The 18,421-nt window shown below is 44.6% G+C and overlaps 1 protein-coding gene across 1 annotated transcript in view; it reads right to left on the bottom strand.

Annotated features, from left to right (window-relative positions):
• The window catches only part of fstl5 (follistatin-like 5), a 172,681-nt gene that overhangs the window by 110,006 nt on the left and 44,254 nt on the right, over window positions 1-18,421 (bottom strand). The window contains exon 4 of the mRNA XM_030107254.1: window positions 2,058-2,306. Within this exon, the coding sequence (XP_029963114.1) occupies window positions 2,058-2,306 (249 nt within the window). The remainder of the gene's footprint in view (window positions 1-2,057; window positions 2,307-18,421) is intronic.

The following is an 18,421-nucleotide window of genomic DNA, read 5'->3' on the forward strand; positions in this document are numbered from 1 at the left end:
ACCCTTTGTCTGTTTGTTTTGTTACCAGGTATTAAAATGGACCTCCAGGCTGTTTATTGACTTTTATTCACTTGTTTTCATGATTTTTCTTGGCATGATTTGGAGAAGTTCATTAATTTGTGAATTTTTTTGATAACGCCTCAACTGCGTCTCCATGGAAATGGAGGGAAACTGAACTTCTCTGAGCCGCTGCTCCTGGTATCATCACCCCGCAGGGTGGAAAAGGGGAAACTTGTCCTCCAGTCCTCCTCCTGGACCACAGTCAGACGACGTTTTTCCACAGATTCACGAACGTGGTCAGAAACCGAGACGCAGCGAACCCGAAGCGAAGCCTCTTTGGGGACAAATAACGCTAAAAGAAAGGAAGGGAATTCCTGGTTGTGCGGTGATAATGACTGTATATCTTCATATTGCTCCCTTAATTGCCCACATTATCTAGAGGACAAATAATCAAGCGACACATTCAACATGCCATTGGGGCACATTACGTTTTACCGACTAATAACCCCTGAATCATAATCACATCTCCATTTGGCTGCGAGCTCTGCTGCGTTTGCTCAATTATTAATTTCCTTTGTTGACCACGGTGGCTTTTGTAATTGCAAGAAAGGGAACATTTCCTGCAGTTATGGAACATCCCATGTTTTTCTGACGTTAGAATTCATGGTGTCATTACTGAACACTCGAAAGTGTCGGAGAGAGAAAACACTTCCTGTTGCTGAGAACACAAATCATTCCATCAGGCCCGGCGTCCCCGGAGCTCCCGTCCAACGAGGGATTGATTACACATCAGTCACAGCACAGAGAGAAAGACAGAAAAGGACTTCTTTCTGTTTTATTCCGTCCTTTGGCTCCCGTTGATCTGGTATTGATCGCCTGGCACGGGTCAGAGCTCTGCATGGCGAGCGAGCGGACGGCGGTATCGGGTGGAGGCTTTGATGGGGCAGGGCACATGAGAGAGGCTGATTAAGACTGTCACACACCAGCCTGGCATTGATCTAAATGCCTTTTTGTGTGCTTGTGATGAAACAGAAGCTCTGATTGTGAACAACGCCTTGTCTTTTTGTCTTTTCACGCACGCCGAGTCACGAGCGGCGGGTTTCTCAGGACCTGTTTCTCAGGATTCATGTGTTTGTTTTGACTATCTGTGAGTTTTTATGGATCATGATGCATAATCAGCGTGACTTTTCAAAGCTGGTAAAGAAGCCGTGACGCACAGGCAGCGCGGCGAGCGCCTGGCAGGCCTGAATGGGAGAAAAGGCGGCGTGTCAGGATCTCTCACTCCACTGATGTCTCACATTATCAACAGGAAGACTCTTGTTTCTTGGGAGCAGGAATAATTGGTGTGTTTATACAATCAATGGTGGAGAGCGGTGGAGCTTCTCTGGGGAAATACGAGCAGCGCAGCATCGCCAGCTGCTGCTGCGGCGCTCAGGAAGGGCTGAACGGCTGCGTGGCGGTGATGTATTCACCAACCAGTCATCCCAGCGCTCCTGCTTTAGTAGGCCTTCTTTTCCATCTGATCACAGCTTACGATGCTGCTGTTGTCTGTTTAACCAGTACCCCACTGTGTCTCTACGATGAGGACTTGCTCAGGGAGTCTCTGGAGCCTCTAGACCACCGCAGCCCTCCACCCCAGCTACCTGCACCATACTGGCTGGTTGGTTATAAAGAGCAGGGAGGAGTTCTGCATGCGGTCCGTGAACCGCCGGCCGCTCACGCCTCCTCCACATCATCGTATCCGACAGGCGATCCCCGCCGCGCCGTCCGGTGCCGACACCGCCCGAGGCTCAGAGTGTGTGTTCACCGGGGGTCTTTCAGTGAAGCTGCGCTCACGTTTTGAACGAAACTGCTTCATTTCATTTTCATTTCCGTCTGTGGGAAAACTCAACATTAACAAACCGTACACACTGTGGGTGTGTCCGGTTGTTTGAATTCTCTTTTTATTGCCTCTCACAGCTGGAATCAGAGTTAATCAAACGAGCCCCCTCCAGCTGGAGGGCCGTAGGGACCGGTGGGACGCGGTGCAGCGGCAGCAGCAGACCTCCAGCTCTTACCTTTGTAGAAGCACTCCTCGCTGTGCATGATGGTGATCTTGTGGCCCCGCAGGCAGGAGGCCCGGTGCAGCTCGCAGTGGTTCTGGTACAGCTTCCCGTCCGAGCCGCACGCCGGCTTGTAGTGCGGCTTGCAGTGGTCCAGGCACTGGCACTCCCCCTGGCCCGTCTCCCGGTTCGCCACGCAGTGGCGTCCCAGGCCGCAGTACTTGTGTTCACACGGCCCCGGATAACCGGCGTGCCCCATGAAACCTGCGGGACAGAGAACACTGTCAGGTCTCTGAGCGACCACGGCCTGCGATCTCGGTGTTTCTGCAAAAACGGAGCGGAAAAAGGCGGATTTCTGCAGCTGCTCCACGTCGGATGTGATTTCCCAGCTGCCTCGGCCCTCGGGGACTCCCCATCAAGAGGGGAAGGTGCTTCTCTCAACCCACAAAGTGTCAGTCAGCTCTATAAATTATGCAAGTCAACTTCTCTACAAAGCATTCGCAGCAGGAAGGAGCAAAGGGAAAACATTTCGTTTTATCTTTTTTTTATTTTGGGGGTTTTTTTTTGGCACAAACAGACAAGACTGCAAAAATAATACAAACAGAGACACGTTTTCATCAAATTACATCAACTTGCAGAGAGGAATATAGTGGAATGATGTGGGGATGTTATGTCTCCTGTGAAGATCTGAGGCTGGCTCGGCTCAGACCGGATCCCGTCGCAGCTCGCTATATTTACACCGTGTCGGATTCACTTTCCAGCAGAGGCGGAAAGGAGGCTCATTCAAAACTAATGCTCAGACCTGAGATACCTGGCAAAAATACACTCAGCAGCAAAGAAAATGCTCAATGTCTGTGGACAGAAAGCCAGGGACAAAGATATTTCAAATGATTGATGGACCTGTTAATTACCGTCATAATTAATCAAGAGAATTTCAATAAAACAACCAAAAGTCATGAAAAATGTCCATATCTTATTAGCTTTCTGCATTTCTGTTTGAAAAATTGCTTTAATGAATAATTGATGGCTGATAGAGTTTCAGATTAATGTTCAGCCTTACGGTCATCCATTAGGAGAGCCATCTTTCCATATCTAATCCATCATTTCATTGGATTTCCCCTGACTCGGACATATTATTAGCTCAGATTCACCGGAGCTGCATTGTTTAGAAAAGCTGTTTTGACAATTTTTGCGCATTTCCACCATTATTTCTCCATCACTGTGTGTATTGAACAGTCTGAGCGACCGATTTACTGTCTGGATGATGAATGGGGTCACAGAGGTCAGAGGAACATGAAGAATACATAAAGCATGGTTACCGAAATCATTTCTACGGTATTGACTCTATTTAATCTTTACATTTTTCCTGTGGAGATATTGGATTTTTTTTTTTACATCTTTAGACCAAAGAAAAATAGTTACTCTAAGGAAATAGTTTGTTTGAAGTATTTGAAACTGATGAAATAATGATCTCCAAAGCCCATAATGTGCCTTGAAACCCTCCATCTCGCTCCTTTTTTTTTTTTTTTTTTTTTTTTTTCCATCTCGCTCCTAATCTGGATTATTTTCCATCAGCAGGTCACAGTGAAAGAAACGAGAGAGATTTACACCGGAGAGCAAAATGTCTTCTGGGAAAAACATCCTTGACCTCTGATCCCAATCAGTTGTTCCTAAAGGGCGGAAAAGTTGTGCACCGACCAGGACATGGAAGGAGAGCGAGGAGGTGACAGCAGATTCCAACACTGCGGTGAATACATCCAAAATCAGCAAAATACAGTCGTGAAGACGGTTTCATGCCTTTTCAACCCACATGAAAACAGGTTTTGGCAAGGCCCGGATCGACCGGCGCGGTGACCCATGAAGGAAACACATTGCCGCCGTAATAGCACAACGCCACGCTGCCCTTTGGAATCGTCCTCAAAGGCTTGGAGAGCGTATTGAGCAGCGAAGAAAAGAAATCCTCTCTCATCACAGAGCGTGCTTTTCAAGGCTGCGCTGTTGCATTACCAACGCAATGCTAGCCCAGAAAGACGAAGAAGAAAAAAACACACAGAGAAAATGATTATGGCTTCATCTGGCTCTTTCCCTCTCTGTGAAAAGGTCAGCGAGCGTTAGTCAGAATCCCGCCGTTAGAAGGCTGCCAAAGAAAGAGTCGTACAATAAGAGTAGATCTCACGAGGCCCTTTTCTATTCACATGACAAGCTGAACATTTATGAGAGCCGGAGCGTCTGAAGCCAGTCTGTTCAGGCGCAGCAGCAGCCGGTGTTAATGGACCAAAGATCTGATGGAGTCCGCAGCAGCAAACAGCCCGCTCACGGTCTCATGAATTATTTTTAATCAACACCAAGTGCGCAGCGATATGAGGCGCTGGTGCAGTGGTTTGCAGGGGAAAGCGGCTCCGCATCAGGGTTTCATGTGTTTGGTCTCTGTTAAATTTAAACTTTAAAGTTTTTCTTTGTTGTATTACAGAGCATGGGGATTAAAATGGGGAAATTATCACAAAACCAAACAATGACTTCAGAAAAGGACTCCAGTCTCAACATGAAGTCATTTTTACTGAAACCTTCTGCTGTAAAATCCAGTGAAATGTCCTGAAGCTTCTCCTGCAGCTGTTGCATTATGGGTGTTTCCTCCAAACTCCCCCTGACAGCATGGCTGGATTAGCATCCAGGTAGCTAGCTTTCATGTTAGCATCACCGGATCTCAGTTCGGCTCTCAGTGTTGAGCTGAGTCACTAGTTCTAAGAAATTAGTTTAAAAAATCAAAGTTTTGTTTGAAAGTTTTACCAGTGACGTGTTGGTTTTGGAATGAAACCTCCTGCAGGCTGAGTCTGGCCCATGGGCACGTCCAGATATCATGATATGATGGTTCCTAACTGGGAAACTCCTAGTTTGACCTTGTTTGAATCTGTTTTCCCAGTGGAAAGTGGGACATTTCCAACAAACGTCAACATTTCTTTACTGTTTCAGCTATTTGGACAAATGGTTTAAATAATTAACAGGGATAAATCTCTTGAAACATCGTCCTGATACAGGAAGACTAAAACTAAAAGATATTTTCAAAATGTTTGATAATGGATTAACCTGCAGCAGCGGTAAACATGAGAAACTCTGCATCAGCCTGCAGAAAAGCACCAGTTAGTGAAGGAGAATGAACCAACGCCTGCTTCACACTGCGGCTGCAGGCGGAACAGGCCGAGAAGAAAGAACACAGGGTCCGTTTTCGGTGTGTAACTGGACATCTGTGTGCCAATATGGCGTTCAAAAGACTTCCAAAGCTTCGTATCACCGGTTAGTTTTTATCATATTTCAGCAAACAGTAGTCAAAATAAATGTGCCGGTTTTTAACCTCAAGTTTGGACTCATGTCTTCCAGAACTGTATTTAACACTTCTATTCTCTCTAATGATGATTTATTTAAATTAAAACAATGTTTTGACTTTTCTGCTTCATTTTAATACGACTCAACAGTTCATGTTTTTCCTTCACTGAAATATTCACAAGAGGCTCGATCGGTGAAAAGAAGCAGTTTAAATTCAGTCTGTTAAAAAAAAAAACACCACGACTTTTCGCTGTAATGAGTATCTAACCCTGTCTTTTTCATCTTTTAAGCCAAATCTTTTCACCTGAAGCACATCTTTTTAAGTTTAGTGTTATTAATAAATTACCTCCATCAGAATAATGAACATGCAGAAATCTGTATTTCGATCTTTAGTGTTTAAATGATGAAGCTTTAAACATAGAAAATGAACTGGATGTGAGACAAACTCAAGCAGTTCCTCCCAGTGTGATGAGTTAAAGAGGATCCTCCTTCCCACTGCGTTTGTTCTGAATGTGAGAACCGTAAAAGTGTCCTGACGTCGGCAGGACGGCGTCCTCAAACTTCCCTCACACTGCACGCCATCTGTTTCACGACGGACCAGTAAACATCGAGTCGAGCATCTAGCTGCACTGCATCGATTACAATCTGTGATGCATTTGGCGTGAGGAGGGACACACTCCCCATCTCTGACCTGACACGCAGGGAGAGGAGCGCCTCGTGTTCACACGTGGTTTGAGGAACGCGTTAATGCGTAATGAATCCACCGTTTTCTGATGAAACCCGTGTGGCTTCTAACAAACCCAGCATGAGGGAACGGCGGTGAGCCGGAGTGACTGACGGCGAGGAGCCTCATTGGCATCCTCAGCATCTCCCCGCACACAGTCACGCTTCATCCTGCGGCCGTCACAGAGGATTTAGAGCCGATACCGGAGTGTACACTGTGACCTGATTGGAGCCAGTCAATTTGCTAGTTTATTAATTCCCCGCAGTGCGCCGGCATAATGATTATTCAGTGAATTTGCGTCCATCCTCCGCCACCGGCAGGGTCAGCGAAGGGCGCGGGCGTCGGCTATCAGCATGCACATCCAGCGGCCCGGTCGCCGGCCGGCGCCGGGTGCAAATGAGGAATTGTGCGCAGCCATTCATTTATCGGCGGCCTGCTATTTTTCAAAGCGTGGACAGAAATTCACGATGGCCAGTGTTCAATGTGACCCCCGGTGTCGAGCTGTCACTGCACACTTGTAAACTGGCGAGGATCACAGGCGCCGTCGTTTAAACCCCTGCCAAGTCTCACTCCGGCATTTATCTTTATAGTGCAAGTAGTGACGGCGCGGGAATGGCGTTTTATCAAAGCTCAACGTACAAACAGCCACATGGTTCTGCATGTTACAACGCAAAATATACCATATTATTAATTCTACTCACAAATGGTGGAATTTCATTCAGTCCTGCAGATTTATTACCTGATATGTGTCATTTAATGAAAGCTAGTGCAGCCAAGTCAAGTGAATGAAGAATTGACAACATTGGCAGCATTTATGGTTCTTGATGTCTCTGAGCACATCAGACTGAGGATTCGAACCCAAAAACAACCGTTCATCTCGGCTGGTGAGGCCTGAGACTGGCTGACGAGAGTCAAAACCAACAGTCACCTTCACACGCCAGCCTCCAGCCACTTCATCTTCATTACCTCTAATCACTCACTGTGACTCAATAACCCTTTAATTCAAGGCAAGTTTATTTACATAGCTCCATTTGAACACAAGGCGACTCTAAGTGCTTCACAACGGCAAACTAACACATGAAACTAACACATGAAATTAACACATGAAACTAACACATGAAATTACCTCCAAACCAGAGAAACAGAAGGCGTTGGGAAAATAAAATCACATTTAAAAGACTAAAGGAAAATTAAAACATCGTCCACAGACCTTCGGTCACGATAGTCATGCCAATTCAGCCATTCATGACCACAACATAAAGTATTGCAAGCATTCAATTGATGGTGGAATACCGGACACCTTTCTTAACTGTAGTTTGACACCAGCTTCACGCCAGAATCGACTGATCCTCCATGACGTTTTATCCAAGTTCAGATTTTTTAGGTTCAACTTTAGAAAATCCCACAAAGTCTTCATTTAAACTTATTTCATTTCTTTCATATTTTATTTACAGATATGGACCAAACGCTGCAGTGGCGCCGGTCGCTGTGGCGCCGGTCGCTGTGGCGCCGGTCGCTGTGGCGCCGGTCGCTGTGGCGGCAGCAACGGGATCAGCCAGATTTGATCGACAGACTTTCTGGACTGATTTTGACTTTTCAGCGATCATAATAAACTGGCTGGGAAATAATAAAGTCTGGTAGTTTACAGTTTGAACCTCTGACTCCTGAAGGGAAAACAGCTGACGTCCTGAAGCTGAACGATGACTTCAGATATAAAAACCGATCAGAGCGGCCGCCACATAAATCTCTCCAGTCTTCGGTGAAGTTTGCCGACAGCAGGCGCTCAGAGCGGAGAGCGGCTTCACATGCAGGAGGCAATCTGTGGGAATTATGTCGTTAACAGCTGAAGGGAAATGTGCAGCGAGCAGGTAAATCGTTAACCTTTAGCCGGAGCGTGTAAGCAACACCAAGGTCCTGACAGACGTGACTCCGGCGGGCGCCGCGCATAACGAGTGGACACCACCGACATGATCAGATGGATGAAGGGAAGAGAAGACGGCAGCCTCGTGCAGACGGTCCTCCGCAAACAGGCTGAATCCGAACGTCCACGGTTTTCCCCGGGACATGTAGCATTTTCCACTGGTGCAGCGGCTCGTTTTTCCTCCTGTTGTTGGTCTGGTGTCTGATGTTTTCCATCAGAACAGGCGGCGTCCTGAGGGAGCGGGCCGAGCGTGGTAAACAACAGCTCCTCGCTCTCCCGGCGCTCTCCCGGTTAAGCCGGCCCACGAGGCCCATGAATGAAGAGACGGATGCAAATCGGAATAAACAACAACCCAAACAATGTTCCAACTTCCCAGCGTCACAGCCGCTCGCTCTAAACCAACACTCGAGGTGACACACTGCTCGCTGCAGGCGGCCGCGGCGGCAGGTGGATGTATTTTTATTTTTAGCCAACCTGTTGTCACGCAAAAGGGAATGCTCGATGCATCGAGTCTGACGTCAGCCAGAATGGCTGAGATGAACCGAGGCCATTAGGGAGGAGCGGCGAGCGGCTGAATGTCACCAATTTGTAGACAATGAATTACATGTGACATGTTTATGGAGAAGACAATCTAATGGCCCCGAATACAGTTCCTCCTGGGCTCAGCGAGTCCAGCAGCATCGTCTGGCGGATCAGCCATCAGACCGAGTTACTTCAGCTCCACACAATCCGACTGACAGCTTCAGATGACAGCAATCCAACGTAAACAAGCAGAATGTACTTCTATATTAAAATCTTGAGTGATTTCTGCTCCTGTCTTTGGTTCTGCCAGGTTATCCTGGGGCCATCAATTTAAAGTCACGCCAACAAAATCAGTGCGTTGCCAAAAATGACGCTTTGTAATGGAAAACGTCGCTCCGAGCAACTTCTTCACGTTCTCCCACCAGAAGCTTCCTCAGGTCTGAGGCTGCGCTCCTCTCAGCATGTTCAGGTGACAGATCTCATTTCAGGGTAACGTCTGCGCGCGTACAAATATGAAGTGTTGGATGAGCGTCTTCCTGTGGTCCTGAACTGCTTCCTGTCAAAACAGAGCAGCTCTGTTCGCTTCACCTTCACACATCTGCGAGGCCCCGGGTGGAGGCGGGATGACGGAGCTGCATCCATCAGCCTGCTCCTGCCGCCGCCCTCCGCTGTATGCTAATGGAGCAGGCTGAAAACACCCCCCCCCCCCCGCCGACATAAACAAGCCTTTAAGATTTGATGAGAGTCTATTTGAGGCCTCGGAGCTCTTCCAGCCCTTTCGGGGCAGAGCAGCATGCTGCGTCTTGAAACATTGATGGCGTTCCTTCCACCTCGATGGATCTGCTCCACAGTCCTTCTGCTACAATGGAGGGAGGAAAAAAAAAAAAAAACACTTTCTCTGCTTTATTTTCTGCTTTTAACTCAGCATGCGAGAACAGAGACGATGAACAGAGACTTTATACGACTGCAAAGTTTAGTCGTAAACTCTAAATTTATGCTTGTGGTATTTTTCTCCTTTATTCCATGATTCCAATCTAATCTAAGTGGATGAAGAGAGGACACATCCCGGGTGCCATTAATAAAGGGGCGAGCCTATTTCATTTTAATGAAAGCAAAGCTGCACAACCTGCTCATCTGAATCCACGCCAGCCGCCGGGACTCCGCTCTCCAACTGCTCCGCAAAAAAAGAAAAATCCTAACTTTTATGGTCAAGAGGAGCCGTTTGCATCCACATTTCAGACATTTAGCTCCGCCACGGCTCGCCCCAGCACCGGAACGCAATTTCCTCCTTAGCGGTAAAAGCAGGCAGAGAGAAAAGCGCAGAGGTCAGAGACACTGTATGCTGACAGGGAAGAGAAGAAAAACTCCCCTGTGACTGGAATTATCAGCAGCAGAGTCGACGTGCTACACCAGGAAGCACAGCCAGAAGGGACGGCACTATTTTCATTTTCAGTCCAGGTTTGGAAAGAGAGGCTGTTTACTAGCTTTCTAAAAATACGACTGACAGCACTTCAGTGTGTTTGTTGTTTGTTAAATCTCAGCGAGCACGCCGGCGAAGTCGTGTTCCCTCTTATTCTGCGCGACACATTTCTCATAAACCTTTTCTGAGAACGTCACATAAACATACATGGAATCAGTGTGAGCGAGAGACCAGCAGCACAGCCGTCCTCTCAGCAGCTCACAACACATCACACTCGTGGATCTCTGGATCAGGATTATTATGGTATTTAATGTTGCTTTTCCGTCCTAACTGCATGTGTGAAGCAAGAATGAAGGTGCACGTTGACTGGGAGACGTTATTTACCCTGTTTGTGAGCTATTAGTTTCAAAAATCAGTGCGATTGTTGAGAAAACGTGAACTGCACATGAGATCGTAGCACGAAGCAAAAAGACGACAGTGAAAAAGAAACTTGAGAGCAAGCTGATCAATAACACTGCCTCCCTGGAAATCATCATTTGGCACAAAATTTAAATCAAATGTGTAAGTTTTTGAAAAAAAAAAATAAAAGATGTAAAAACTTCAAAAAATATTTCAAACAAGGCTGTTTTAACAGTTTAATTAATTATTTATGCCATTTTTAAATAAGAAATTATGATAAAGATACAAGGAAAAATAATTGACTGTCTTAAACACTTTGGTTCTTCTTATTATTATAGTTATAATTAAAGTAATTTAATTGCAATTAAGAGTTGCAGTTATCTCAAATGTAAACATTAAAACCATCCAATAAGCTTGTTTTAAAAAAAAATAATTGGTAAAAAAAAAAACATTTATAATTTTTCCCAATGTTGAACTAAATGTTCTTCTTGGGGCATGTGAGGACTGAGAGTCGGTGTCTCCGGTTAAAAAGTCGCTGGTTGACTCCATTTTGCTTCATTTTAATTAAATTACAGAGTAATTCTCCCGGTCGGACTGGAAGCCGCTTTAAAGCCTTTGTCTTGTGTTTATTAACAGAACGTAGGAAAGCTTTCACAGTCTCAGAGAGCAGCAGTTCCATGCTTTTATTTACAACTGTGACAAACGGCAAACAACATTAGTGGAAACTAATTAACGGTATTTCCATCACAGGCCTGAACTCTGGGAAAAAAAACCTCCCCCTCCACGGCTGAGAGAGGATCGGAGAACGTTCTAATTAACCTCCTCCAGCCGCATATCAACCGCCGCAGAGAACCAGCGGTCCTCTGAACACGAACCGACGGCCTGACCGGACTGCGCTGTGGAGAGGTCTGGGATTGGACCGGCACTGCAGGACTCGGTGTCGCCCCCTTCTGACTCACAGCTGTGGCGTTTTAGAAGCTGCTGCTCATGTTGGTGCAGAAGAAAAACCCACAAAGCTGCTGCTGCGGCTCCACTGGGTGCAGATTCACAAAACCCCCGCAGTGCAGAATGAAGGATGAAGTCAGGGATGCTCAAATGATTTTAGTCAGGAATTATTAGGAATACATCAAGATAATTCAATGATAAGACGACACTCAAAGAAAGTAAGTTGAGGACAGATGTTTCGTTTCATGGAAACAGACGTAAACCAGTGTATTCATGTTTTTCTGTGGTATGCCAAACTTTATCCAACCACTGCCAGGTTCTTTTCTTTCATGCAGAATTCCATTTCTGAAGATCAGTTTTTGCATTTCAGTATTTTAAACTGAATATGTTTTATTAGGGGGCGAGCCCCATAGGGCAAGGACCCTTTGGTAATTGAAGCGTCTGGACTCCAGCAGCCCTGCCTGAGTCCAGCGTGCACCAGGAACAGGTCCGACTTACTGCCAGCCATGCAGACCAGACTCCTACTTCACCATCACCCAGGACCTGTTTGCCATGGGAGACCTTACCAGGGGCATGAAGCCCCAGACCACACAGCTCCTGGGACCACGCTGGCAATCGAACTCCCCCACCACATGCCCCATTACAGAAAAGAACAGTTAGGAATATAAGAACTGGTTGGATAGATTCTGAACTCAAAGACTGTAAGGCTCAAAGAGACGAGGCCGAGAAAATAGCAAACTTCTCCAATTATGATTCCGACTGGCAAATATATCGCAAATTAAGAAACCATGTAACAAAATTAAACAAGAAGAAAAAGAGATTGTATTATGAATACCTGATTGAAAACGAAAAACAAGATAGCAAGAAATTATGGAGTATTCTCAATAATATGTTGGGACGTAAAGAAAAATCTACTCCATCACTTCTCGACTCAGGAGGCCGCTTTTTAACAAAACCAATGGAAATTGCCAATCACTCAAATAATTATTTTTGTGATAAAATTAATGTTTTCAGAAGCAAAATGGGACAAACTGATAATATGAAAGCAGAAACACTTATAAGAAATACTATTATGACAGGGAAAACTTGTACATTTGAACTTACTAGTGTAACCATTGAAGAAGTGAGGAAAATACTGCTGGAGTGTAAAGAAAAGCCAGCTGGAATAGACAATATTGACTCAAAATTATTGAAGTGGTTGCTAATACAGTTGCTGTCCCAATAGCGCACATTATAAATTTAAGTTTCAGGAGGCATGTTTATCCTTATGTGTGGAAGACGACTAAAATTGTGCCTCTGCCTAAAAGCTCAACTGCACCATTCTGTGGTCCTAACAGCAGACCGATCAGCCTGTCGCCTGCTGTGAGCAAAATTATGGAGAGGATTGTATTTGAACAAATCCAAAAATATTTCTCAAATAATAATTTGATAACAGATTATCAACATGCATATCGGGCAGGCCATTCGACCACTACTGCTGTGGCTCAGATGACAAGTGACTGGCTGAAGGCATTAGATAATAGAAGGCTAGCAGGAGCAGTGCTTTTAGACTTCAGCTCAGCCTTTGATCTTATCGATCACGAGCTTCTGCTACACAAAATGCAATGTTACGGGTTCAGTTCAACAGCATTACTCTGGCTCCAGAGTTATTTAGAAAATAGGAGTCAAAAAGTATTTTTCAACGGAAGTTTATCGTGCGGTAAAACTGTTTGTTGTGGTATACCATAAGGAAGTTGTCTAGGCCCACTCCTTTTCTCTATATACACGAATGACTTGCCTTTAGAGTTACAAAAATCAAAAATAACAATGTATGCTGACGACTCAACTATTTATGCATCAGAAAACTAAAATAGAAGATCTAGAAATTGCCTTGATGAGTGATCTACAAATGGTAGCTGAGTGGGTTACAAACAATAAGTTAGTTCTAAATTTAGGCAAAACAAAGTGTATTGTATTTGGTACCAGGAATATGCTGATGAATGAACCCAAACTGAGTCTGGTCATTAAAGATGTCAATGTTGAGCAGGTACAAGAGACCAAACATGGAATAATTATAAATGACAAACTATCATGGTCTAAACATACTCAGACAGTGGTATATAAGATGGGCAGGAGTCTTTCAATGGTTCGTAGATGTTCTCGTCTGTTACCGCCCAACATGATCTCTGATGTGATTAAAACACTTGTATTATCGCAATTAGATTACTGTTCTGAAGTCTGGTCTTGTGCTGCCGAATCCGATTTGATGGCCTTACAAATAGTGCAAAACAGAGCAGCACGTTGTGCTCTTCAATGTCAACTCAGAACTAATGTGAACTGGATGCATAATGCTCTGTCTTGGCTAAAGATTAAGGAAAGATTTACAGCTTCACTGCTTAATCTGACTAGAAATATTATTACAACAGAACTGCCAACTGTACTTTATCAAACATTACACTTTAGTTGTGGAGTACACCATCATGAAACTAGACATGCTACAGAAGGTAGATTTGAATTACCCACAGTGAAAAGAAATCATGGGAAAAATACTGTTATGTATAGAGCCATGGCAGCTTGGAACAGTTTACCAAGACATATCATTAATGCAAACAGTAAATGTCAGTTTAAAATCTTTTTGAAAAGGCACCTTCTTACAATGTAATGTCATAAATATATGCAACTGTTGTAATATTGATACATGAGTTAGGTATCTGTTGTACCACAGGAGTAGTAGTAGAGTAGGGTCCGGGTTCCATTTTCAGGTATGGAGGGTGTGCCACACATCAACGTGTTGTGAATTTGTATAACTGCATGTGCATTCCCTTTTTTCATTTTTTTCATTTGAGCGAGTGTGTGTGAATGGGCGTGAATGCGGGGAGTGAGGGAGGGGAAGGGGAATTGTTATGTTATATTGGTTGTTTTGGTTAAACTGCTGTAATACTGTATGTGAGGAGCATGCTGTACTGTCTCGTGGAGATGACTCCAGGAAGATTAGCTGTACCAGCTACAGCTAATGGAGATCATAATGAACACAAACACAAATACATTAAGGTGGTAGTTGAGGGGGGAGGCTCAAAATTTATTCAAATTCCGTGTTTAGTAAAATTGACAGTTAAATCCAACAAAATGGACATGTAGGAATAAGCCAGGGCCATGGCTTTTAAAATAAAGGTCAGCGTTTATTCAAAATGTTTGATAAAACCTTCAAACAAGGCTGCTTGCAGCTTTAATTACATTTGAACCTCATATGGAACGAACTCCGTCCGTCACTAATGTGCACGTGTTCTTTTGTTTGGTTTCTTCTTTCAGCTGGTAGAAAGGACTTCGATCATATAAGAGGACTCAGTAGACTCCGCTTTTACATTCATTCAGCGTTGGCGAATACCCACACGGATGTTCTCTCACTCACACTGTAATGGATGTAATGTGAAATGCAGCCATGTGAGAAGCAAATATATTATTAAGAATCACCGAAATATATTCAACTGCAGTAACAAGACTGAAAGAAATGTGTTGCTTCCAGCCTGGTACAGTGTGTGTGTGTGTGTGTGTGTGTGTGTGTGTGTGTGGCTCAGTGCACACGTGAGAGAGTGGATGAGAGCACCTGGCAACCACTTGGCAACTTTCCGTCCCATTTCACTCCCTCTCCTAACGACTGAGCATGGGCTCACCTCCTCCCTCCCTCTCTCCCTCTCTCGCTCTCTCTCTCTCTCTCTCTCTCTCTCTCTCTCTCTCTCTCTCTCTCTCTCTCTCAGTTTGTCCACATCAGCACATCAGGATGCGGCACGCCGAGCGTTTCCACCGGCGCCTCCATTCGTCAGAGATTACAGACTAATTGTGAGCGGCGGCCCTCGCTCGTCCCCTCACTGCTCCACACCACGGCGCTCTGCTCAGTCGGCACAGAGCCGCTCGGCCGCTCTGGGAGGGAAATGGGTTTTGGAGATGACTGCGTGCATTTCTAAATTCAGGAAATGCTCACACGACAACGTTGTCGTGTTTTCATCTCGGAGAAGTTTCCCGTTCTCATGGCCACATTTAGAACAGGATGCAGGTCACATGTCAGGCCGCTTCTGACTGATAATGCATGGTGGGATATATACGAGGTGCGAAATCAGTTCTAACACTGTCACACGATTTACACGCTCTATAGTACCTCCAGAAAATAACTGTGTTGCAGTGTGATTCATTCATTCAGCAGTCGCAGTAAATGCTACGATTTGCCAGAATAATAAATATCCGTAGTTCCGTTTGAAGGTCCATGAGTAATTTCAAGGTAAAATGGGAACAAATTACACAATATCAAGTACGAATTTACAACATTTCAAGTAGGAAGTTAATAAATGAGTTTCTATCCTCTGTGTAACGACTAAATGGGTTTTGTTGGAGACTCTCTGCAGATTCAAGGTGACTGTGGAGTGTCTGAACGGAGAAGATGAGCAAATGAAAAACGACTGAAAAGTGGAATATTGGACAGAAGATGTGACTGGTTAATGACGAGCGGTAACACACTCCGGGGGCTCATTTCCCCTGCAGAGACACTATTTGATATCATACCAATCTGAGGACAAACTCATCGACATTTAATACGACAACAAGCTGAACGAGGCTGTTTTCAATTTGTTTTCCTTCTTTTTAGCACTCAAACAAAAGTAATCATCATTTTTTGATATTAAACGTCTTGTTCTTGATGTTTCTTTCACCTCCAGACTTCATATAGTCTTTAAACTCAGGATGTTTTCACAAGTCTCCAGAAAAGAGATATGAACCGCAGTAAAGACATTAAAGCACTTCTCCACTCCTGTTTGACACCAGACAAAGACAGCAAGGCAGCGTTTCATCTCTCCATTATCACACACATAAAACACTATCGAAGATTTTAGCTCAAGAAAGAACAGACAACAAACAAAACGTTTTTTTGGGGGTTTTTTTTTTACTGCAGCCAAAAGCCGAACCCCCTGTGGAGAACAGTAAACCAGACGAGACTCCGCCGTCACTCACACACTCTTCTTACGTCTTTCCGCCGACGGGAAACACAAAGAGAAGCCCTGAAACCCGAAACCTGAGCGTGGCGGAGAGACGCCACCTGTTTACACGGATTCAAACGTCCCCATTAGAGCTGAGTCAGACGCTGAAGCGGTGAGTCGGATAAAAAGAGACGTCCCGATCATCTCCTCTGATGACAGACTTTAAAAACCAAACAGCCACTTTGATGTCCCCTCTTAAAACATAAAACGCAGAATGCATCAGATTTTACGGTTCACAGTGGAGCGCTGCTAAAGTTTATCTTCACTTTTATCCTCCAAACGTCCCACACGTGTCAATAAACTCCACATTTTACATGATCACACACTGTAATCAGATTACTGTGAGCTCCCCACGATGTTTGAACTCTGGTCTTAAAGTTTAGTTTTAGCCCAACAGAACATGTTTAATCTTAGAAACTGAGATAAAACATCTTTTAAACATCTATTTAGAGCTAAACTGTGCTTTGTGTCCCTGAAGATGTTCATAAGTTCTGCTTCTTCAGACAGGAGGCATAGCTGAGTGGTTTAAGTAGAATATTTTAGAAATTAATGAAATACACAGTCAGCTGCTGGCATTAGAACACAGTATAACTGTTCTCTCAGGGTAGAACTGTGTGTACATTTATGTTGATGCAATTCTACCTAAAAAAAACAAACAAAAAAAAAAGGTTCCTTTTGTTTGATTGAATTCTTGTATTTGCATTACTTTCAGTTTTGCCAATTTCCTTTTTTGTTTCTTGTCATTTGTTGAACTGGGAACTGGTGCTCTACCAACTGGTAACAATCCAGATTCTCAGGTTCATGAACACACTCGCCTCTCTGTGTTCGACGTTTTGGGATTTTTCTTTCCAGTGACGAAGCGTTTCTTCTTGGAACATTTGTCGCCCCGAGCTGCAGGATAAGAGTCCCTTCAGAAGACGGGCCGCTGCGCAGCGAAATTACAAACAAGTGTTTGTTTTCATGTGATTCTGCAGAAGCTGCAGGGAGTCGCGACAGAGAGGCCACACACTCTTTCACACACCTATACACACCTTTCAAACAACAGCTGACACAAGTTTCCAGGGATTTCATGGATGGACGCGGCTTCGCTCCCTCCATTCACATTAAAATAAAACAAAAAAAACGAACTGCATCGAACTTAATGTGGGCTAAAAGCAGAGCCGACCGTCAGGATAATGTTCGTCTCTCTAAGATCACTGCGGTGACCTTCAGATGGGGAGAGAAGCGCTGCTACTGCCAAACCATCTTCATTATCCACTGGAAGAAGTGAGGGATCATGCAGATCACTGAGAATTATTGATGAATCTCAATTAGATCCGTCTCTCTCCATTTAATACTACAGATTCAGGATATGCTTTGCCAAAAAAAAAAAAAAAAAAAAAAATGACGGGTATCAACAACTTGGGAGTCGCTGGAGCGGAGCGTTGATGGTAATTCTGTTGATCTTGTTAAGCGTGCTGAGCGTTATGCTTCCTTTGGCAGTGCTGACGATCACCCTGACACCCATCACTCACCCCTGCACGCACCATTATTCCTCTGTAACGCCGCTTTAATGCTCGTTAGGCTATTTGAAGACCTTAAAACAAATCGCATGCCATCATCGTAAACTATGAAGAGCCTTATGGATGATGTACATATTACAGCAGTCATAAGAAAACCAAAAACAGATCTCAGATCGCGCCACGGAGAGAAGCTGTTTTTTTTTTTTTCTTGACATGAGAGTAAATAACCGACATGAGAAGTGATAACTGGACTGGGCATGAAGCTCGTCTGGATTTGAATGATATTAAATCTTACAGAGTCTGCCGTTAAGTTTCAGTGAACCACAAAGATTTACTCCTCCATGGATGAAAAATCGGTCTTGACTTGAAACCAGAGAGCGTTGTCAATCAGCCGCAGCATTAAAAGTGTGAATCCGGGCGCGAGAGCAGCGGACCAGCTCCATTTCATCTCCATTTACAGAAACACCTCGACATGAGGATAAAAATACTCTGCGACTGGAAGACGCTCGGAGGAAAATTGAGTCTGTGTCGTCGAAATTAGGATCCAATCAGTCCTGCAGGGGAAACATCCATCTAATTACCTCCATTGTTCACCTGGAACAGCAGGTGGGTTTAATTAAAA

Source organism: Salarias fasciatus, chromosome 2 (assembly GCF_902148845.1).
Source record: "Salarias fasciatus chromosome 2, fSalaFa1.1, whole genome shotgun sequence".
NCBI lineage: Eukaryota > Metazoa > Chordata > Actinopteri > Blenniiformes > Blenniidae > Salarias > Salarias fasciatus.